At 41.2% G+C, this 24426-nt stretch overlaps 1 protein-coding gene and 1 pseudogene across 16 annotated transcripts in view; one reads left to right on the top strand and one right to left on the bottom strand.

Moving 5' to 3' along the window:
- The first annotated feature begins 842 nt into the window (after window positions 1-842).
- Window positions 843-24426, top strand: part of MLLT10 (MLLT10 histone lysine methyltransferase DOT1L cofactor) — a 237019-nt gene continuing 213435 nt past the window's right edge. For 13 of the 16 annotated variants that reach the window (XM_019460585.2, XM_019460596.2, XM_019460594.2 and 10 more), the window contains exons 1-3: window positions 1137-1256; window positions 1400-1559; window positions 4788-4867. In XM_019460585.2, coding sequence (XP_019316130.2) covers window positions 1400-1559; window positions 4788-4867 — 240 coding nt within the window. In that variant the 5' untranslated portion in view covers window positions 1137-1256. The other 3 variants (XM_053894995.1, XM_019460578.2, XM_019460588.2) reach the window with 3 other exon arrangements.
- On the bottom strand, window positions 21957-22046 carry LOC128775240 (U2 spliceosomal RNA; annotated as a pseudogene).

Here is a 24426-nt window from a genome sequence, read left to right as displayed (position 1 = left end):
AATTTTCAAGAGTAAATCTGGAGTACAGAGTCAGATCAGAGAAATCCTCAAACAAAACTGGGCTCCCCTCTCTCATGGTGTTATCATTTGGTGACCGACTAGAACTTGGGTTCCTTCATCCTTTGGTATCACATTACGGCATTTTCCAGGTCATCACTTTATATTGCTAATTCCTGATTAACGACCATTTGTTCTCCTAACAGCAAGCTAAAGGTAGCCTTGGTGTTCCCTCTTTGAGTATTACCCTAACCCAGGCTTTTGACCTTCAGTGTGTGATGCACTTTCATTTGTCACTGGGGCCAATGTGGTGTGTAAACGGGCTGCGGATCTGGTGGCACTTCCACTGCGTGAACTTTGGGTAGAGTCCAGGATGTGAATTTAATGGGTGGAGAAGCTGCGGCAGCACTGTGAAGTTAGCGCGGCCAACTGCAGGAAGCCATGCTTCACTGCACCCTTCATGGAAGCTGGCATACTTGCCCTACCCCTTGTTACCCACGGGCCAGCTCTTGAGGAAAAGGCCCGCAGGTAGGTTCTCAAAGCAGAGAGGTGCCCCGGGGAAGTCAGTCCCCTCTGGCTCCTCCGATTAAAAAAAAAAAAAACAAAAACAACAAACCCTCCCTCCGGGTCTTCGGCATCCTCCTCCCCTCCCTCCCTCTGAGGCCCCTTCCAGACGTGCACGCTCAGCCCGCGCGACCGGCGCGGCGCTGCAGACGTTGGCCCCAACGTCCCCGCCCCCGCGTGCGCGCCCCCGCGTCCTCTCGTTGGCTCGTTCCGGCCTCAGCGCGCCGCCGGCTCCACTCACCACCCCCTCCTTCCCCCGCCCCCCCTCCCCAAGCACACCTCGGCGGCTGCGAGCCGCGCGGGGGAGGGGTAGGGGCCGGGAGGTAGGCCGGGGCTGCGGGCCGGACGCGGCGGCGCGCACGCAGGCCTTGCCTCTCCCGGGCCTTCTCCCTCACGCCGGCCGCAGGGCGGGCGCGCACGCCGAGTGACGCTCGGAGGAGGAAGCGCAGCCCCCTTCCCCTCCCTGGCTGCCCCTGCCCCAGCGGGAGCCCCCCCAGTGCGCCTGTGCGGAGGCCTACTTGATTATGTGTGCCCTCTCCGGGCTCCAGCGTTAGCGGCCGGGTGGAGGTGGGGAGGGAAGAAGACGAGGAGGAGGAGGAGGCGGAGGAGGCGGTGGAGGGGAGGTGGGGGGAGTCAGCAAGGACATGGCTCCTGACTCCTGTGCGGAACGTGAGTGACTGAGCGGCAAAGCCCGAGTGAGCGAGCGGCCGAGCGGCGGGCGGGGGCCGGGGACGTAGGGAAGGGAGCGGGGACGCGGGTGGCTGTGTGGTGGTGGTGGGGGGGGAAGCGCTAATTGGCTTGCATGTGTTTTTTAATGGTCCCCCCAACTCCCTCTTAGATGGTCTCTAGCGACCGGCCCGTGTCACTGGAGGACGAGGTCTCCCATAGTATGAAGGAGATGATTGGAGGCTGTTGCGTTTGCTCAGACGAGAGAGGCTGGGCCGAGAACCCGCTGGTTTATTGCGACGGGCACGGCTGCAGCGTCGCGGTGCATCAAGGTAAACACCCAACCGCCCGCCGGGCCGAACCCGGCCTGCTCCCAACCGTCACCGCTTCCCCCACCTTGGCAGCAACTGCCAGTTCTTCTACCGCCCCTCCCCCCGCCCCGCCCCGCCCCGCCCCCGCCCCCGCCTCGTTCCGCGGCCGGGGATTGACTCCGAGGGTCCGCAGCGGGGCGGAGGGGGTGTGGGCTGTGCATGTGGGAGAAAGTGCGTGTGGCCTGGGCTGTCATGTGATTCTGCGCTCACTCTCTCAAGTGTCATTTGGCCGCCGCCTGCGCCCGGAGCCGTGGGGCTGGAGACTTTCCGAGGCGGTGGTTGGAGGCGAGGGGGTGGGGTGGGGGGGTGCGGGGCCGCGGCCTGCGCCCCGGGGGCGGCGGCAGGACCGAGTGTGCGCCCTTCGGTGGTGTCGCGGTGGCCGTGGGTTTGGGTTTGGGAACGTGGAGGCCCCTCCCCCTTCACTGGCTGCTCCTGTCTGCCGCAGTGTGTCTGGAGACTTCCTGTGGCATGGAGTCGGGCTCGGGAATGCCACTCGCTGCGCCTGGGCGGGTCGCGGAGGCAGAGGGGTGGCCTTGGCGCTTTAGATTAGGGAGGGAAGGCGCCACTGCTGCACCCCCAAGCTTTCTGGCGGAGACCCTGCTGCTGCGGACTGGGAGCTTCCTGCGTAGAAGACGGTGGCCTTCCGCCGTCGCCGTCGTGTGCTGCAGGAGTGGCTTGGCTGAGCTGCCCTAGGCTGGTGGATAAGGCTGTTCAGTGGCTGTATCTGGCCACTTCCTCAGCTAAAGTGACTGGAGAGAAGAGGAGGTGGTGGTGCGGCCAGTGACTTGGGGAGCATCTTAGCTTATTTCTGGGTGTTTCCATTCGGTGAGTTTTTTTGGATATTACAAAAAAGGCGAGGGCACTTAGGGAGTTTTCTGGCCATTGAAGTTTCTGACTTTTCCCGTATCTTGCGGTAAGGAAACAACCTAGATGATTTTTGGGTGTCTGTTACACATACTGTCCCTGTTACCAATCCGCCCCGCTTCCCATTTCTGTATTTGGCCGAGTGGTGTTGATATTTAGTAGTATATGGAAAGGACACTACCCAATGAGACAAAGTGTGAAACATAAGAGGTTGAAGTGCATTCTTCGTAGAATGAAATCTCAGAATGGGGAAGGGAGACTTAGGAGATAGTGAATTAATTACTGGAGTGCAGTCAGTTTTAACGAAAACCTAATTGCACATCTTCCGTTTAAACTTTTTTGTTTTTTGTTTTTTTGAGAGAGAGGGAGTGAGCAGGTAAGGGGCAGAGAGAGGGAGGGAGAGAGAAGATCAAGCAGGCTCCACACCATCAGGACAGAGACTGATTTGGGTTTGAACCCAGGAACCACGGGGTCATGACCTGGGTGGAAACCAAGAGTTGGGCCTTTAACCACCCTGTCGAACCTTTGACCCACCCAGGTGCCCTGCGCACCTTCCTTTTTTAAGGAGTGAAAACAATGTGTGTTGAAACCTATATACTGTTTTTAAAGTTTTAGAAATGATGTATAGCATTTCCATCACAGTGTTCGTTCGCATTTGTGGACGTATTTCTTATGAATTGGATTCTCAATTATAAAGTTTTAATAAGTAATGTCATCTCCCAATACAGAAGACATTCATTTAAGCATAAATTTTCTTGTCCGGAAGTAGTACTTCTGAATTAAAATGTAAGTTTTTGGATATTCATGCAGTGTTTCTTGACCGAATGTTTTTACACTGATATATTTACGAATTTTAAAAGGAATTTCAAGTTTAGCTTTTGGGAGCTTTAAAAATTTGTGTTGATTTTGTATTCTTTGAGTGTTTTCCAATATTTAAGATATTTTCAAGCTTCCTGTGAGCAAGTTCATGTGAGAATGTCAGTTGGATATTAGTGTTCTAGGTTTTTGGGAAAATTTCAATTCCTAGTTAAATACCAATAAAAAATTTTTTTTTAAAAATAGAGTGTGATTTACATATACTCAGATCACTTGTTGGAACATTCACATCATATATTTAGAAATAAATATGCACTTTTTAAAAAAAGATTTTTAAGCTTTATTTTTGAGAGAGAGAGAGAGAAACAGTGTGAGCGGGGAAGAAACAGAGAGAGACACAGAATCCAAAACAGGCTCCAGGCTCTGAGCTGTCAGCACAGAGCCCGAAGTGGGGCCCAAACCCACAAACCACGAGATCATGACCTGAGCCGAAGTTGGACGCTTAACCGACTGAGCCACCCAGGTGCCCCAATAAATACACACTTTTTAAAGTAATGGCTTTGAGATGTGATTTACATACCAAATAATTTACCCACTTAAAACGTACAATTCACTGGTTTTAGTACATTTAGAGTTTTGCATTTATTGCCACAGACTCCGTTTTAGAACATTTTCATCAACCCAACAAGAAAACCGTGGACTGTTAGCAGTTACTGTCCTTTTTTTCCCACCACCTCCCCAACTCCCCTAGACAACCACTAGTGTACTTTCTATTGATTTGCCTTTTCCATTTTATACAAATGGAATCATTTCACGCTTAACATTACATTTCATTTTCTTTTCTGCAATACTTGTTGCTCATTTTGACAGGTGATTTAGAAGTATTTTCATTAGCCTTACCTAAAATGCTTTCTATTTAAACTGTAGGATACAGGAATGAATTAATGAGTTTCTTAGTAATTCTTTGTGAAGAATCTATGTGTTAATTTTTACTTGATATTTTTTCTATCATAAAAGAATAAACACTTTTTTTAGGTTTATTTATTTTGAGAGAGAGGGAGAGAGAGTGTGAGAAAGTGAGCAGGGAAGGGGCAGAGAGAGAATCCCAAGCAGGCCCCCCAGTGTCAGTGTGGAACTGGAGAGGGGGTGTGTGTGTGGGAGGGGAGGTGGGGTGGGGGTGGACCCAGCTTGAAATCAGGAGTTGGATGCTTAACCAACTGAGCCACCCAGCTCCCCAAATAAGTACCCTTTGTAATGCTTATACTTATTTAAATAAAATAACAAAACGCTGGTCCTTTAACATTTTTATTAAAATGTCATACAGGTTTTATTAGGTGGTGGTAATATATATGTGGTAAATAAAAATATAAAATGTTTTAATTCTTTACAAAGAAGGTGTTTTGTGTGAAGTCTGAGAGGTAATTATTTTAAGAGGGATTTGAAAGAGTATTTAATTTTCTGTAATTCTTTAAATTTTAATATATTTTAAAATATTTTATTTCCCAATAGCTTGCTATGGCATTGTTCAAGTACCCACTGGACCATGGTTTTGCAGGAAATGTGAATCTCAGGAGAGAGCAGCCAGAGTGGTAAGAACTGTTTTATCAAAAACATTAAAATACCTCAGTGAGTAGCTTAGGATGCTACATACTTATGTTTCAGTTTGAAAGGTTTTCAGTCTTGTTCACATTTGAATTTGGGCCAGATATCAACTTAACTGTTTTAAACCAAATTTACAAACTCTGAAAAAAACAAATTGAGCCGCATAACTATATGTTGAACAGATAAAACATAAAGTTGTAGCTGGGCTTTAGCCCTTTTTACTGGTTTGAAGGGTTAAATTAGTTAATCATTAGTGAGAATATGATGGCAGTAGAACATAAGGAAGTTAAGCTGATAATTCTGCTAGGGTCTGTTTAATGAGTAAAAAAAACACACTAGAGTTTAACCACTCATATTTTTACTGCATTGCACATGTATATTTTAACTTTGAATGTTCAGTATTTTCAGACATTTAGTCTCTTTGGCAAAGCAACATAAGAATCTTCCTCTCTCACATGGCTGGCTACCTTCTTTCTGAACACTTTTGTAAACTTCTTGTAATCATAAGGGAGATATGTTTATTCTGTGTGGCCCAAGGCATTTTTTACAGTTGAGCTTCTGGAAATATTAGGGAGAAATAAACTTAATTTTCATCAATCATATAAAAGTATTACTGTTTGCTATGCGATAGCTCCTTTTTGGTGTTGACTAGAGAATTTGACAGAAGGTAGAAAACAAACATTTTGGCTTTTCTACCTACATGAGTAGCATGGAAACTTTTTATTTTTGCCTAGGCAATTCTTGATTAGAAGTCATAGCTGAGTAGCCTATTTAGGACTGTGAAACTCAGAGCATTCTTCTGTTCATATGTTTTGTTTGTGTGTGAGAATACACTATAGCAGAATTATAGCTTATTCTAGCATTACAGTGGTTGGAATTAGCAAGTAGGGGATGGAATCAGTCATATAAGTTTTAGGATTTGATGTATGCATAGGTCTCCTTTTTGGTTTTTGTTCCTCTTTGTAGCATTTTATAGTTTTGGGGTTGATGGGTCACCAAGCAAAGGAGGTTATGTTTTAACTCATTAGTAAACATTGATAGTAGGTGAGGCTATTCCAGAGGGTGTCACAGTGGATTCAAGGCCAGAGGAAGATTAGAAAATAGGAAGGCAGATAATGAGAGACGATAAAGAGCTCTGTCAATGGGGAGTAGTACAATGCCAAAATTATTTGCCTTGAATGCCACTTGTTGCCTGTTTTTATTCCTGTATTCCCTGAGGGCATGGTTAAGATATCAAGGTGAATTGAGGTAGTTACCTTACAAGGCATATTGAAGAACACATTTTATTTTAGTGTTATTCGGTAGGATGTGGGGGCCATTCGAGGTTTTAAAGAAGAGGCACAACTTCCTTTAATTTCCTGTAGTGTACAGTTATAAAAGATAAGGTCCTTTGTAAAAACAAAAACTCATTCTAAGCTTAAATAGGGAGAGATAGGTCATCTTATTGTTTATTTTAAGGTTTTATCTTTAACTTATCTGTACACCCAACATGGGGCTTGAATCCACAACTGGGGATCAAGAGTCACATGCTCTAGTGACTGAGCCACAAGGGCATTTTAATGTTTATTAAATTTAATTGTTTAATGTTTATAAAAATTTAATTATGTAAATTAAATTTTGAGAGAGAGAAAGAGAGACAGAGTACAAGCAGGGGAGGGGCAGAGGGAAACACAGAATCCGAAGTAGGCTCCAGGCTCTGAGCTCAGCACAGAGCCCAAGGCGGGGCTCGAACCCACGAACCTCCAGATCAGACCCTTAAGCGACTGAGCCACCCAGGTGCCCCATCCACAAGGACATTTTAATGTGAGGATAGAGGAGCCAAGAAGCCTAACGTGGAAATGTATCCGTTACTTAGGGAATTAAATTAGTCCTTTTTTTTTTTTTTTAAAGTAAATCCTTCCCTTTCAGTAATTACATTATTACTTTGCTTATTTATTTATTTTTAAAATAATCTCTACCCCCCACGGTGGGGCTCAAACTCAGGACCTCAAGATCAAGAGTCATATATGCTTTGAGCCAGGCAGGCAAGAATTGAATTAGTCTTTTTTTTTTATTTAAGAAAAAAAAAAATTTTTTTTTTTTACGTTTATTTATTTTTGAGACAGAGAGAGACAGAGCATGAAGGGGGGAGGGGCAGAGAGAGAGGGAGACACAGAATCGGAAGCAGGCTCCAGGCTCCGAGCCATCAGCCCAGAGCCCCGATGCGGGGCTCGAACTCACGGACTGCGAGATCGTGACCTGAGCTGAAGTTGGACGCTTAACCGACTGAGCCACCCAGGCGCCCCGAGTTAGTCTTTATTTTATTTTATTTTAATTTTTATTTATGTATTAAAAAATTTTTTTTTCAACATTTTATTTATTTTTGACAGAGACAGAGACAGAGTGCGAGTGGGGGAGGGGCAGAGAGAGAGGGAGTCACAGAATCCGAAGCAGGCTCCAGGCTCCAAGGTGTCAGCACAGAGGCCGATGCAGGGCTCGAACTCACAAAACGTGAGGTCATGACCTGAGCCGAAGTCGGATGCTCAACCCACTGAGCCGCCCAGGCGCCCTATTTTTATTTTTTTAATGTTTATTTTTGAGAGAGAGAGAGCGAGCATGCACACGCTCTCACGCCAGTGTGGGAGGGGCAGAGAGAGACAGGGAGACAGGGAGTCTGGATCAGGCTCTGCACTGCCAGCGCAAAGTCTGACATGGGGCTCAAACAAACTGTGAGATCATGACCTGAGCTGAAGTTGGATGCTCAACCAACCAAGCCACCCAGACGCCCATATTTATTTATTTATTTATTTATTTTTATTTATGAAAAAAATATTTCTTTTAATGTTTGTTTTTGAGAGAGAGAGAGACACCGCGACAGCGTGTGAGTGGGGGAGGGGCAGAGAGGGGGGCAGTGGGAAACAGAATCTGAAGCAGGCTCTAGGCTCTGGGCGCTCAGCACAGAGCCTGATGTGGGGCTTGAACTGACAAACTGCAAGATAATGACCCCAGCTGAAGTCAGATACTTTATCACTGAGCCACCCGGGGGGCCCCTTATTTATTTATTTTAACGTTTATTTATTTTGAGAGAGAGCGTGAGTGTGTGGCACGCAAGTAGGAAAGGGACAGAGAGGAGAGAGAATATCCCAAGGGAGAGAGAGAGAGAGAGAGGAGAGGGGAGAGAGGAGAGAGTATGCTGACAGCTTGGATCCCCACAGACTCTCTCACAGACTGCGAGATCATGACCTGAGCTGAAATCAAGAGTTGGATGCTTAACTGACTGAACCACCCAGGTGCCCCAGAATTGAATTAGTCTTAATCTTATTTTTGCTTTTCTTTGTCTGCTTTATTCTTTTCCTTTCTGCAGGTTTCTCTGCTACTAGCTGTTTACTATCTGTCAGGTACTATGTTAAATGTTCTACAATTATCTGGTTTAATCATCTTATCAAACCTTTGAGGTACTTTGTTCACATTTTATGGGTAAAGACATCATGTTTTTTTTTTTAATTTTTTAATGTTTATTTCTGAGACAGAGACAGAGCATGAGTGGGGGAGGGGCAGAGAGAGAGGGAGACACAGAATCAGAAGCAGGCTCCAGGCTCTGAGCTGTCAGCGCAGAGTCCGACAGGGGGCTCAAACTCACAGACTGAGTGAGATCATGACCTGAGCCGGAGTCGGATGCTCAACGGACTGAGCCACCCAGGCGCCCCAAGACATCATGATTTTAAGAGAAATGCGTATCTGTTTGGAGGCTGATGACACAAGATGTCTGTGGGTTTGAGATAGCTCATTTCTCAGAGAAGAGGGAATTATGAGCTGGTAGTACCTTGGCAGATACTATAGAGTAAAAACCAGAGTAATAAAGTTGTAATTTCACACAAGAAGTTTGGTAGTGGATGGAATGGATTTGAAATGGGAAGTTAGAAACTGAAACACAGGATGATATTACACTAAATATGTGAGACTAGAAGGGGAGGGAGTGGAAAGGAGGAGAGGGAGTGAAAAGGAAGGGAGGGAACATTTTAAAGGATGAAATGACACATGGATATTGGGTAAAGGAAAGGGAGTAATCAAAGACAATTCTGAGTACCAAAGTTAATCACTCTGGAATGGTGGTACCGTAAATAGTCATAGAGTAATGGCAAAAGGAGAGCAAACTTGAAGAATAAAGTTCTGTTTTGGGCATGTTCGTTTTGATGCTGCTGGGAGTTTTCATTGGAAATTTAGGATTAATGTAATGGAGTTAAGTTGGAGTTGTAGCTGCCTAGAAGGAAGACTGGGAACCAATGACATTTTTTTGTTAGAGAAAAGAAAAATGAAGATGGCTATGGTGAATATCCATCCACACTTGTGGAGGGTGAGAGAACAAGTTACCACGAACGGATCATGAACGTTCAGGAAAGGAGAACCTGCAGTAGAACCTTGCTGTAAGGACCTGAAGGATTGAGAAAAGTTTCTGAGACCACAGTTGTAGTTCCCTGGTTTGGGCAGACCTCTCATTATAGGGTACTGAAGAGAGTAGAGATTGTAGGATTAGACCAAATGTTGAAAAAGTAAGGGGAGAGGAAAGTAAAAGAGTGAGGGAAGGTTTGGATGGTTTTTAAGGGAAACTCTTTGTAGGTAGGCATTCATTGTGCAGAAAAAGCACTTGAATTGCTTATTTATCTCAAGTGAACATGTATTTTTGCTGAAGATTTTTGATTAGAGTTAACACTGTTTACTAACTTCTTGGTGGTTAGAGATTAAGACACTTATTGATGACTGTTTTGTATTTAATGGGTATTTGTTTTTAATTACCACAGGCTGAGGAGACTTACTAGAAATTTTATCTACTTATATAATTTTAATGAGATAAAGAGGATATATTAGGTGTTAAATATTCTACTTTGAAAACATAGAGTGGATTGTGCAAGAGAGTAAAATGGCCAAAAGCCCATTAGGATTTTACATTATTTAGGTATTGCTATTCTAGCTCTAAATGAAAAGATGATTTCTACCGGAGGTGAGATGTAACTTTTTCCTATTCTTCTGCCTCTTTATATTGTATTTATTCCTGGCTTCTTAACATTGTTGGGGAAGAACTACTAGATGGAATGTAAACCCAGAATTTGGGGATTGACCTAGAGTTGCACATTTTTCAGTTTTTGTTTAATGAAGATATATAATGCAAAAGTCCCTATATATCTATAGAACCATCTAAACTATATGCTTAACTGTAGTGTATATTTCTATTTAATTTTATTAAGTAAAATTACGTTAGTGTATATTTAGTTATCACAAATTGTTATGAATATAGAACATAAATATTCTTCACTCACGATGAACTAATGTTGATTCTTCATATTTGCCTCAACTCTTACCTTCTGAAAAAGAATAATAAAAAAAAATTAACTTGAAATACTTTTGTACTGTCCCCAGTCTGAGTCATCCGTTAACCTTTTAGCGTGTCTTGGGACCAACCTGTCCGTCTGTCTGTTTCTCTCTCTCTTCCTCTCCAGTTTCATTGGGATATAATTGACATATAACATTGTATTAAGGTATACAATGTAATGATTTGATATGTTTATATGTTGTAAAATGATTACCACAGTGAATTTAGTTAACATTCATCACCTAACATAATTACAATTTTCTTTTTCTTTTTTAAGTTTATTTATTTATTTATTTTGTGAGAGAGAGAGACACAGAGAGAGAATCCCAAGCAGGCTCCGTGCTGTCAGCACAGAGCCTGATGTGGGCCTTGATCTCACAAACTGTGAGATCGTGATCTGAGCCAAAATTGAGAGTTGGTCGCTTAACCAGCTGAGCCACCCAGGTGCCCCTCTTTTTTTTTTTTTTTAAATTATTTTTTAAGTAGGCTTCATGTCCTACTTGCAGCCCGACGTAAGGCTTGAATTCACCATCCTGAGATCATGACCTGAGCTGAGATCAAGAATTGGGTGCTTAACTGACTGAGCCACCAGGTGCCCTGTTTCTTTTCTTTTGACGAGAACCTTTAAGACTTATTCTTGGGATGCCTGCTGGCTCAGTTGGTAGCGCATAGGACTCTTGATCTTAGGGTTATGAGTTCAAGCCCCATGTTTGGGTGTAAAGCTTCCTTAAAAACAAAAAACAAAAACAACTTGAAAAAAATTTACTCTTAGTAACTTTCATATACACAATACAGTCTTGTTAACTATAGTCACCATGCTGTATGTTATGTTTCCAGACCTTATCATAACTGGAAGTTTCTGCCTTTCATCTGCACCTCACCCCTTTTCCCTACCCTCCATCCATTCTCTGTTTCTCTGTTCTCTGTTTCTATGAGAGTGGTTCTTTTAGATTCCATATGTAAGTTGAGAGGATATAGTACAGACAGTTCTGACTTAGGATTTTTTGACCTTACATGGTTGTGAAAGCAATGTATATTCAGTAGAAACTGTATTTCAAGTTTTGTTTTGATCTTCTCCCAGAACAGCGATACACGGTACGATATGCTCGTGATGCTGCTGGGCAGCAACTGTGAGCCTCATCTCCCAATCAGCTGCCAACTTGATTAGGAGGGCAAATAACCAGTATACTTACAGCCACTCTGTTGTTCATTTTCAGTACAGTATTCAATACATAACACTTTATTATAAAATAGGTTCTGGTTAGATGATTTTGCCCAACCGTAGGCTAATGTGTGTTCTGAATACATTTAAGGTAGGCTAGGCTAAGCTGTGATGTTTGTAGGTTAGGTGTATTAAATGCATTTATAGCTTATATCATATTTTCAACTTGTGATAGGTTTATTGGGACATAACACTGTTGTATATTGGGGAAGATTTGTATTTGTCTTTCTCTAATTTGTTTCACTTAGCATAATGCCCTTAAGGTTGATCTGTGTTGTTGCTAACAGCATGATTTCCTTTGTTTTTATGGCTGAATAATATTCCATTGTATGCATACACTACCATCTGTTTTAATACTTATACTACATGTGTATATTCATAAATACCATCTAGTATTATTTTACAGGAATGGTATCATTGTATATGTGTTCTGTAACTTGTGATATAGCTGCATTAATACATACTGATCTAATTCATTCTTTTTATCTGCTTTTTAGTGTTTTGTTATAGAGCCACAGTTTATTTAATTTCCTTATTTTTATGTTTATATTTTATTTAGTTTTTAAAAGTTTATTTTCGGAAAGAAAGAGCTCATGAGTGGGGGAGGGGCAGAGAGAGGGAGAGAGAGAATCCCAAGCAGGCTCTGCACTGCCAGCACAGAGCCTGATGTGGGGCTTGAACCCATGAATTGTGAGATCATGACCTGAGCTGAAATCAAGAGTTGAATAGTTTACTGACTGAGCCACCCAGGTGCGTCCCAAATTGTGTTTTTTTTAAATAGGCGTTTATAATTTAGATATAACATTACTGATGTTTTTGTTTAACCCAGTTTTTTGTTTGCCTTGCTGCTTTATAGTCATTTACTTTTCTTTAAAAAAAAAAAAATTTTTTTATGTTTATTTTTGAGAGAGAGATAGACATACAGAGTATGAGTGGGGGAGTGTCAGAGAGAGGGAGACACAGAATCTGAGGCAGGCTCCGGGCTCTGAGCTGTCAGCACAGAGCCCGATGCGGGGCTTGAACCCATGAGCCATAAGATCATGACCTGAGCTGAAGTTGAATGCTTAACCGACTGAACCACCCTGGCACCCCTCTTTTTAAAATACAGTTCTAGGGTTCAGTGCCTAGTAAGCAGTAAGCAAACTATATTCATCTCTGTCTAAAAATGTTATTATTTTGCTGTCTTATATGCTAGTTTGAATTTTAGAGTAATAATTGTTTTCCTGTAAGTAAAGAATTTATTCTAGTTTGTCTTCTGGTATCTAATTGTGCTAATAGAAAATCTGTTGACAGTATGCTTCTCCTGCTTCAGAGCTGATCAGCTTTTGTTCTGTGGACTCAGTTTTTCTTACATGTTGGCAGATTTTCTGCTCTCTCTTCATATGTCACCTTCCCATTTAATTTTCTTCTGGAACTGTTAATTAAGGTATATACTTGAGATTCTTGTTCTTTTTTGCTTGTCTTTTAATTTCTTTTTCATCATATTTTCTATCTTATCTCTCTATTGTGGATAATCTCTAGCTCTGTCTTGAAATTTATGCATATTGTTAACCCTATGAGTGAATTTCTTGTCTAAGTATATGTAGACTTTCTGTTTGTTTTTATGTTTCCATTTGCTTCTTTTTTTATAATATTTTGCTATTATTGCCTTCTGGATTATATTCCCTTACTACTTGAACATTTGAAACATACTTATTTTAGGGGCCCCTGGCTGGGTTGGTCGATGGAGCACATGACTCTTGATCTCAGGGTCATGAGTTCAAGTCCTACATCGGGCGAAGAGCTTACTTAAAAAAAAAAATACTTATTTTAAAACCTCTTAGAGATTTTAGATTTCTCTAAATTAGAATTAGAATTGTTTGTTAACTCTGGTGGTAGATGTCTTCATTGTAATTTTTGGCTGTGAGCTAATCCTCAGGAGTTGTCTTCCTTGGGATTCCTGTTCCTCTAGGAACACAGTGAAGATGTTACTATGGAAAGTGTTTGCATTTGCTCTGTCTCTGAAGAACGCTGTGTGACCTTACCAAAGACCAGGTTCTAGTGGCTTCTGTAGATTAGGAATTTACAGATTTACAGATTCTTTCTTTTAAAAGGAGTTCAAAAGGCCTTTTAAAGCTTTTATGACAGCTCTTGTGACATCATTTGGGATCAGGCTTTTTTTGTCCTCCTACTATACCAACCTTAGCACATGGTTTTTGTTTTCAGGGTTGTCCCACAGTCAGAGAGAGGATGGCAGCTGAAACAGTCATTGTGACTGTGGAAAGAAGTTCTAGGCAGAAGGGGGGTGCAAAATGAAAATTGATTTTCCGCCCAGCTGACTGATTCTCTTAAGTTTTCTTGAAGCCCCAGGCAACAGATTATGCTTAATTTTACTGGCTTTGAATTGTTATAATTCAAAATATGGGTCAGTTGGAGAACTAAATACAATTGGAGTTTTGTTACTAGGGAAGATCTGGAGAATGGCTTTGGGGTTGGTAACAGCAGACTGTTAGAGTTTGCCTACTGGATGGAGTTCATTGCTCCAGACTGATTTTTGTTTCTTGATTTGGATTGCAGTACTATCTATCTATTTATTTATTTATAAATAATTTATTTATTTTGAGAGAGATCATGAGCAGGGGAGGGGCGGAGAGATAGGAAAAGAGAGAATTCCAAGCAGGCTCCACCCTCAGCCCAGAGCCCAGCACAAGGCTTGAACCCATGAACCATGAAATCATGTCCTGACCTGAAACCAAGAGTTGGACGCTTAACTGAGCCACCCAGGCACCCCTGGTTTGGTTTTTTTTTTTAAATGTTTATATATATTTTTGAGAGCATGCATGCAGAGGTGGGTGGGGGAGGGGCAGAGAGAGGGAGATAATCCCAAGCAGGCTCCCTGCTGTCAGTGCAGAGTGAGAGGTGGGGCTCAGTCTCCCTAACCAAACTGTGTGACCTAAGCTGAAATCGTGAGTCTGCCCCCAGGTGTCCCAGGACCCTTTAGATAATGGATTTTGGGCCCCACTCTCTCTCAACATAGGTTTGAGTTTCCAGTTTTTCTAGAGTGACTCCTCACGTCCAGAACAGACATCTTCAGTGCAGCATCTCTAGTCTTACTGGTCTAGGCCATGTTTTTCTAGGATAGATTCCCCTCTGGTTGTGGGATAGGCACTTAACAACTCCTGTCCTCATGCAGGGAACCCAGTTAGAACTTTTTTTTTTTTTTTTTTTTAACGTGTCTAGGGTCTATGCTGGTGTCATAGTCCACCCCAGTCTCTAGGGTGTATGTATTATATATTAGATCTGATATTTTCATTAAGTGCGTCACCTTCAACTGATGTTTATTCTTTTAACTTTTCTTTTTTATTTCTGCCACTTGGAGATTTACCATGATATATACATAATTGAAAATTGTTTTTTCAAATTTGTCTTTGATTTCTTTTTTTTTTTCAATTTACCTTTGATTCCCGAGTGCAAGAAGGCAGTTCAAATTTCATATATAACTTTCTCCCTTTTATTTCTGTACAAGCAGTTTAGTTTGTATACTTTAAATAGAGTGCCTTCTGAATTGGGGCGCCTGGGTGGGTGGCTCAGTCGGTTGAGCATCTGACTTTGGCTCAGGTCATGGAGCCTGCTTCAGATTCTGTCTCTCTCTCTGCCCCTCCCCAACTCGTGCCTGGTCTTTCTCGCTCTCAAAAATAAACAAACATTGGGGCACCTGGGTGGCTCAGTCGGTTAAGTGTCTGACTTTGACTCAGTCATGATCTCACAGTTCGTGGGTTCAAGCTCTGTGTCGGGCTCTGTACCGACAGCTCAGAGCCTGGAGCCTGCTTTGGTTTCTGTGTCTCCCTCTCTCTGCCCCTCCCATACTTGCACTCTGTCTCTCTCAAAAATAAATAAACATTAAAAAAAAAATGCCTTCAGAGTTAAATATTTGCTACCATTTTTTTCTTATTGCTGATTCATATCTAATATTTGCCTTTAAATTTCTCATAGTACATTAAGTTCTTACAGCTTTGAAAGAGGTGCTTTTAGAAAGTTAACAGATTTAGTGCTAACCACCATAGATAAAATGTAGTAAGTGGCCAATTTCTCTGGTCTCTCTTGAATTCTTTTACTGTGAGAAGAGCCTAACCTAATGGCTGATATGAAGTAGGTGCTTAATACTTGTTTGTATTAACAAGTGTAACTCTCACCTGTGTAACTAGTGAGAGAAAGGAAATTGATACCTTGCCCAGCATATGGCACCTATTTATTCCCTTTTTTTTGGATTTAATTTTTATGTTTACCAGAGCGATAAATGCACATAGTCTAAGTCTGGTATTACCAAAAACTTTTCTCGCTCAAACAAAACAGTACCTGCTGCTTTACCCTTGAACCCTCATCTCATTACCAGAAGCAACCTCTTTTGGCCGTTCCTTCTGGTACTTGTATGTTTCTAAAAGGAATGTGTAAGCAGCTATTGTTTATTTTATTTACAGAATTTTAAATGTTTATTTATTTTGAGAGAGAGGAAGAGAGATTTAGAGCGCGAGCAGGGGAGGGGCAGAGAGAAGCAGAGAGGACCCCAAGCTCACTCTGCACTGTCAGCTCGGAATCTGACTTGGGGGCTCCAACTCATGAACCATGAGATCATGACCTGAGGTGAAATCAAGAGTTGGACGCTTAACCAGCTGAGCCATCCAGGTGCCCCACAGCTATTGCTTTTTAAAGTTTATTTTTGTTGAGTAAGCTCTGCACCCCAGCTGCACCCAACTCCTGAGATCGAGAGTTGCGTGCTCCACTGACTGAGCCAGCCAGGCACCCCCATAAGCAGCTGTTCTTGACATATCAATTTTAGTAGTTGCCTTTCAGTATATCACAGATTTTTGTTAAATCAGTAGTGTTGAACAGTAATATTTACATTATTATGACTACTTAAATATTTTGTTCATTTTTGAGCCAAAAGTATACTGATTTTTTTTTATTAATTTCATTTCCTTGGGATTAATAATCATCTTGTATTTTAAGTTTCCTTGTATTCTTTATTTAAGGCTAAATTTTTTGCCTCTGTTTCTTCTTCATATAATCTTCCAAATGGTTAATGAATCAGGTAGTGTATTAGTAAAATTTTCCATGAATTCAATTTTCCTTTTCCTTTTTCTCTCTCTCTCCTCTCCCTCTTTTCCTCCTCCTCTCCATCCTCTTCCTCTCTTCTTCCTCCCCCTTCCCTCTTCCTCCCTCTTCTTTCTCTTTCCCTCCGCCTTCTTTTCTTCTCCCCTTCTTTTCTTTCTCCTTCTGCCTCCTCTTCTCCCTCCTCTTTCACTTTTCACTTTCCTCTTTCCTTTCTTTTTTAAATCAGTAGACCTTCTGGGTACCATCTCCCTGCTGTCATCTGGGCTGGTTTCTCTTTAGGTCTGGATCTTCCCTTCACTATAATCTTGGGAGTTTCTTTGTTTCTTGCTTATTTTGGATTCTGTTTTGTAACACCTCACTTCCCCATTTCTTCATCTCTAATGGTTTATTTTCTTGTTTCGGTGGGCATCTCTAGCAACTTCATGGTGTGTGAGGAATAATTTTTTAAAGGTTTTTCAGGTTTGATAAAATTGTTGGCTTTATCATCTTGATTGATAGTTTGGCTGAATATAGAATTCTTGGTTGGAAATCATTTTCCTTTAGAATTTTGGCAATTTGCTTTTTAGCTTTCATGTTTCTGTTAAGAAATGTTGTAAAGTCCTGATTTCTAATATTTTGTATGTGATTGTTCTCTCTGGATTTAGTATTTTTTTATCCAGGTTATTTCTGATATTTTTCATGGTAGTGTGTTTCTCCTCACTCATTGTATTAGGCATACAATGGCCCTTTTGATTTGGCAAATCATGTTAGGGAACTTAAGTTTGGTCAATAGTAGAACTTTTAAAAATTATTTCTTTGATGATTTCATCAGTTCTGTTATTTTTTTCAGTATTTTTCTTTATTTTCTTTTTTCTTATTATTTTTAATCAAAAATTTTTTAAAAATTTACATCCAAGTTAGTTAGCATATAGTGCAATAATGATTTCAGGAGTAGATTCCAGTGATTCATTCCCTATGTATAACACCCAGTGCTCATCTCAACAAATGTCTTCCTTAGTGCCCCTTAACCCATTTAGCCATCCCCCTACCCACAACCCCTCCAGCAACCCTTAGTTCTCTATATTTAAGAGTCTCTTATTTTTGTCCCCCTTCCTGTTTTTATATTATTTTTGCTTTCCTTCTCATCTGTTTTGTATCTTAAATTCCACATGAGTGAAGTCATATGATATTTTTCTCTATTTTCGCTTAGCATAATACCCTCTAGTTCCATCCATGTTGTTGCAAATGGCAAGATTTCATTCTTTTTGATTGCGAAGTAATACTCCATTGTATATATATACCACATCTTCTTTATCCATTCATCTGTTGTTGGACATTTGGGCTCTTTCCATACTTTGGCTATTGTCGATAGTGCTGCTATAAACATTGGGGTGCATATGCCCCTTGGAAACAGCATACCTGTATCCCTTGGATAAATACCTAGTAGTGTAATTGGAAGGTGGTTCTATTTTTAACTTTTTTTTTTCAAATGTTTGTTTATTTTTAAGAGCAAGACAAAGCGATAGCAGTTGGGGGGGGGGGTGGGCAGTGGGGAAGGCGCAGAGCAAGAGGAAGGCACAGAATCCGAAGTAGGCTCCAGGCTCTGAGCTGTCAGCAAAGAGCCTGAAGAGGGGCTTGAACTAAAAAACCTGAAATCATGACCTGAGCCGCAGTTGGACGCCCAACCAACTGAGCCACCCAGGCGCCCCCGCCCTTTTTTTTAAACTTTTTGTGGAACCTCCATACTGTTTTCCAGAGTGGCTGCACCAGTTTGCATTCCTACCAGCAGTGCAAAAGAGATCCTTTTTCTCTGCATCCTTGCCAACATCTGTGGTTGTCTGAGTTGTTAATTTTAGCTGTTCTGACTGGTGTGAGGTGGTATGTCATTGTGGTTTTCATTTGTATTTCCCTGATAATGATGTTGAGTATTTTTAACTTTTTTTTTTTTATTTAGAGAGCATGCGTGTGTGTGCAGGGGTGGTTGGAGGGGCAGAGGGAGAGAGAATTTTAAGCAGGCCCCATGCCCAGTGCAGAGCTGGATGCTGGACTTGATCTCATGACACTGAGATCATGACCTGAGCTGAAATCGAGTTGGACGCCTAGCTGCCTGAGCCACCCAGGCATCCCTGTATGTTTCTTTATTTGGATGTTGGCCTTTTTTTTTTTAAAACATAATTTATTGTCAAATTTGTTTCCATACAACACCCAGTGCTCATCCCGACAAGTGCCCTTCTCAAATCCCATCACTCACTTTCCCCTCTCCCTAGCCCCCATCAACCCTCAGTTTGTTCTCTGTAAGATGTTGGTCATTTTGAACTAATTTTCCAATTTTTAATATTTTGTTTAAGTTTTTTTTTTTTGGTTCTACTTTTTTTTTTTTTTTTTTTAATGTTTATTTTTCAGAGAGAGAGAGAGTATGAGCAGGGGAGGGTAGAGAGAAAGGGAGACACAGAATATGAAGGAAATTCCAGGCTCTGAGCTGTCAGCACAGAGCCTGATGTGGGGCTTGAACCCATGAACTTTGAGATCATGATCTGAGCCGAAGTCGGACGCTTAACCGACTGAACCACCCAGGCGCCCCTTTGGTTCTACTTTTTGAGGCAATTCCTTACTTTGTCTTCTGACCCTTCACTTAGATTTTTTTTTTTTTTTTTAAGTTTTTTTTTTTTTTTTTTTAATGTTTATTTATTTTTGAGACAGAGAGAGACAGAGCATGAATGGGGGAGGGGCAGAGAGAGAGGGAGACACAGAATCGGAAGCAGGCTCCAGGCTCTGAGCCATCAGCCCAGAGCCCGACGCGGGGCTCGAACTCACAGACTGTGAGATCGTGACCTGAGCTGAAGTCGGACCGACTGAGCCACCCAGGCGCCCCTAGATTTTTAAAGTCTATTATGCTTTTCTCTTATGTTCTGTTTTTTATTCTTTATCTTCTGTTTTTATTTCTTGGATGTCTTTATTTCTTTGTTTTTTAGTTGAAGTATAGTTGACATACAAGTTTACATTAGTTTCAGGTGTGCAACATAGTGATTCCACGACTCTCTGTGTTATGCTGTGCTCACCACAAGTGTAGCTGCCATCTGTCACCCTATGGTGCTGTTACACAATCACTGAATATATTCCTTCTGCTGTGCCTTTGTATCCCTGTGACTTATTCCATAACTGGAAGCCTGTATCTCCTACTTCCTCTTCACTCATTTTGCCCATTCCCTCAGGGTCTGTTTTTGCTTATTTTCTTTGTTCTTCATTTGTTTAGATTCTGCATTTATTTTTATTTTTATTTATTTTTAATTTTTGTTTAACGTTTATTTATTTTTGAGACAGAGAGAGAGCATGAACGGGGGAGGGTCAGAGAGGGGGAGACACAGAATCTGAAACAGGCTCCAGGCTCTGAGCTGTCAGCACAGAGCCCGACGCGGGGCTCGAACTCACGGACCGTGAGATCATGACCTGAGCCGAAGTCGGCTGCTTAACCGACTGAGCCACCCAGGTGCCCCTAGATTCTGCATTTAAACAAAATCATATGGTATTTGTCTTTTTCTGACTTATGTTAGTTAGCCTTATATCCTCTAGGACCATCCTTGTTGTTGCAAATGGCAAGGTCTCATTCTTTTTTTATGGCTCATTCTTTTTCCATGGACACTTGAGTCGCTTCTGTTATCTTGGCTATTATAATACTGCAGTAAACATAAAGGTGTGTATATGTTTTTGGATTAGTGTTTTCATTTTATTTGGGTAAATTCTCAGTAGTGGAATTACTACGTCATATGGTAATCTATTTTTAATTTTTGAGGAACCTCCATTCTGCTTTCCAATGTGGCTGCACCAATTCATACTGCCACCAACAGTGCACGAGGGTTCCCATTACTCCATACATATCCTTGCCAACACTTGTTATTTCTTGTGGTTTTGATACTAGCCATTTTGACTGGTGTAAAATGATTTCTTATTGTGATTTTAATTTACATTTCCTTGATGATGAGTGATGTTGAACATCTTTTATTGTGTTTGTCGTTCAGTCTGTATGTCTTGTTTGGAAGAATGTCTGTTTCAGGTCTTTTGCCCATTTTTAAAAAGTATTTTATTTTTAAGTAATGTCTAAACCCAACGTGGGGCTCAAACTCTTGGGATCAAGAGTCACACGCTCCACCAGATGAGCCAGCCAGGCGCCTCAACCTCTGTCCATTTTTAAATTGGATTTTTTGGTGTTAAGTTCTTTTTTTTCATTTAGCATATTTTTTAATTTTTTATTTTTTTAAGTAGGTTCCACACCCAACATGGACCTTGAACTAATGACCCTGAGATTAAGAGTCACATGCTCTTATCGATTAAGCCAGTCAGGCCACCCCCATTCTTTATAGATTTTGCCTATTAATCCCTTATCAAATACATCATTTGCAAATATTTTTTCCCATGCAGTGAGTTGCCTTTTCTTTTCATTTTGTTGAGGGTTTCCTTTGCTGTACAAAAGGGTTTATTTTGATGTAGTCCCAATAATTTATTTGTGTTTTTTTTTTTTCACCCTGCCTAAGGAGACCTACCTAGAAAAATGTTTCTATGGTTGATGTCAAAGATATTACTGTCTATGTTTTAGGAGTTTTCTGGTTTCAGGTCTCAAATTTTGATCTAATCCATTTTGAGTTTATTTTTGTTTGTGACTAAAAAGGGGTCCAGTTTTGTTCTTTTGCATGTAGCCGTCCAGTTTTCCCAGCACCGTTTGTTGAAGAGACTGTCTTTCCTCCATTGTATATTCTTGCCTTCTTTGTTGGAGATTACTTGACCATATAAGCGTCGGGTTATTTTTGAGCTCTCTCTTCTGTTCCACTTATCCGTGTGTCTGTTTTTGTGCTGTTGCATACTGTTTTGATTATTATAGCATTGTAATGTATCTTGAACTCTGGGATTGTGTTACCTCCAGCTTTGGTCTTCTCTCTCAAGATTGCTTTGGCTATTTAGTCTTTTGTGGTTTTCCATACAAATTTTAGTTTTATTCTAGTTCTGTGAAAAATGTTGGTATTTTGATAGGGATTATAGCCTGCTTTGGGTAGTATGGATATTTTAACAACATTGCCTCTTCCATTCCATGAGTATGGAATATCTCTTGAATGTTGTATTTTCCTTCATTGTGAAGGTATTAACCAGGTTTTTTTATTTTTGTTTTGTGTCAGTTTTCTGAAGTTTTCTTCTGCTCCTGGGACTCTCTTCATCAGAAATTCTTTGTATTGTTGTTTTGGCCTGTCCTGTTAGAGACTTTGCTTAAAAATCTGATGACTCTTGGGAGTGCTTAGGTGGATCAGTTAGTTAAGCAGCTGACTCTTGAGTTAGGCTGAGGTTATGATCTCAAGGTTGTGTGTGAGATTGAGCCGGGTGTTGGGCTCCACGCCCAGCCTGGATCCTGCCTAAGATCTCCATCTTCCACTTTGTCTACCCCTCCCACACTCGTGTGTGCGCACTCTCTCTCTCAGAAAAAATTAATAAAAAAATAAAAGAATTCCTACACTTGATCTTAGCCAAAAGGCTGAGAAGCGATAAAAAATAAATAAAAGAATTCCTTTAAAAAAGTGTGGTGACTCTTAGGCACCTATTTGAGATTGGAAGCTCTGTGTGTGTGGGCAGGGATTGTTGCTGATTGCCTTCATTTTAGGTGATCTAACTGGATTCTTTTATTAGGAGACCACCAGCTGGTTAGTTTATTGAGAGGGAACTCTTTCATCTGGTTGGGATTGACAGACCTGGTTACCAGTATTCTTTGAGCCAGATGTTTGCTGGAATTTCCTATTTACAATTAGATTTTCAGTTAATTCTTCTTTTTCAGTATGGTACCCCTTTCCTCAGCTGTGCTTGGTATCCTCAAATCCAGATTTCCTCATTTACCCTTTCTGCAGTTTCTGAGGATGGGGGTAGTTGAGAAGTAGATTAGAGGGGAGTTTGGTTGTTTTTCAGTATATCCTGTCTCTCCTTTTTAGCTTCACCTGAACGCATTCTTTTTGGATACATACACCAGCAGTGTGCATGTGTGACTCCTACCCCCTAGTGCCTGGTACCTAAAGTTTCTCCAGTTTCTGGTGCTATGTAGTCTAAGATACATTGCTTTTGGGCTTATCTTATTGCAGCAACCTTTTCTGATTTGTTAAGTCATTTACTCCTTGTCTCCTTTCTAGTTTCCAAAATTTTATAGCTGTTGTCTTCTCTTATGTTCTTTTTCTATTTGTGACTTTATGTCCTTTTACCTCACTTACTGGAGTTCTAGGAAGGTGGGTGGAATTAACTACCTGTGCTCATGATGTGGTCTTTTCCCATTTCTTCCAGGGTCTTGTTTTATGTTTTAGTCTGTCCTTTTTACTTGATTTGTTTCCCCTACTCACTTTACAGACATTTTTGAATCTTCCCATGGATTCTGCTTTCCCTTTACATTTTTCCCTTTTCATTTCTTGTCTTTTCTCTTTCCCTAGCGAGCTTCCTGGAAGAATAAAGCTGTAGTTGATACTTCTGCTTCACCTGTCTAGTATAGTCTAGCCTCTTAGTTGTACATAATGATTGAGATACAACTTTGTTGTCATTTTAAGCAGTTGTGTATGAAATCTGTATTTGCTGTAAGACTCTCATCATGGACACTTGTCCATTTCGTCTTTTAGTAATCCTTATATAAAAGTTCGTGTACAAGAAATTCTTTTAATAACTTAGCATCAGGAAAAGTGACTCCCTTGAGGATTTGGTATATTTCCTCCTTTTTGATAGCTCTGGTGATGCACATTCTGTTTTTCTTTTTGTTCTGGCTGTCAGGTAGCCCAGAACCAAATCTGGTCTTTAGTTACATCAGTTATATTAATCTGATTATTAGTATGTTTGTTTCTTCCTTCTCCTCCTGTGGGGTTTAGGACTTCACCTCTTATCTCTGTTTCTCTGCGTGTTGATTTCATTCTCTCATACTACAGACTCTCTACTTCATGAGGCTGGAACCATGACTGCTGGCAGCTCTTGGCTCTCATCTTCCCAGCCCCTTCTACCAGAAGAAGGGGCTCTCTTGAAGAATCCTGGGAAGGACTCTGATTGGCCTGTCTTGGATCATGTACCCACCATCCCTGTGGCTGGAGTGGGGAGGGTACTATGAATGGCAACCCTCACTAGAACTACATAGTTGGAGTCAGGGGTAAGAGCAGTTTCCCTAAATCAGGGGGATGACCTTCATACTGGCTTTCAATGTTCATTCTTCTATTTTTTGTTGTTATAATACAGGTTGTTAATGTGTGCACTGCCTCAGATCCTTTTCTGAAAAAAATTTGAGTGTAAAGAAATAAGTGCATAAGATATCACAAACTCCTGTTCATTCACCTTTGATATTATTACATTTGGCTCTAAGTCTGCCGTTGTTGATTATGCTGTTAACTTCAAATGGGCAAATCCAACATTTTTTCAGTTTTCATTCTCTTTGATCCACTTGTCAGCATTTAAAACTGATCACTCAGTTGCTCTGTGATCACTAGTGTCATTGTAAAAACCGATCACTCCATTGCAACTCTCTCTTCTCATGACTTTTGGGAAGCTGCTTTCTTCTAACCTCTTTAAACATATTGCCTTTTGGTTTCCTGTTTGGCGTTACTTCCTTCCTTCCTTTAAAATTTAAGTTACATGATTGCTTTTCTGGCTTGTTTGTTTATCTTAACTCTGTGAAAAATTATGATGTATGCTTGGGGATCTAAGTATTAATAATATCACCTGAATAATTTTTTTCTAGTCTTCAGATCCATATTTGCAATTACCTTCTGGATATCTGTATCTAGGTATCCTAGGCATCTTAAATTTGATTTCTCAGGGTGTCTGGGTGGCCCAGTCGGTCAAGTGGCCGACTTCAGCTCAGGTCTTGATCTTGCAATCTGTGGGTTCGACCCCTGCGTCGGGCTCTGTGCTGA

Source organism: Panthera pardus, unplaced genomic scaffold, assembly GCF_024362965.1.
Source record: "Panthera pardus isolate Hobbes unplaced genomic scaffold, ASM2436296v1 HiC_scaffold_6, whole genome shotgun sequence".
NCBI lineage: Eukaryota > Metazoa > Chordata > Mammalia > Carnivora > Felidae > Panthera > Panthera pardus.
Note: the sequence above shows the minus strand (reverse complement) of the source record. Positions and strands in the feature narration are given on the sequence as shown.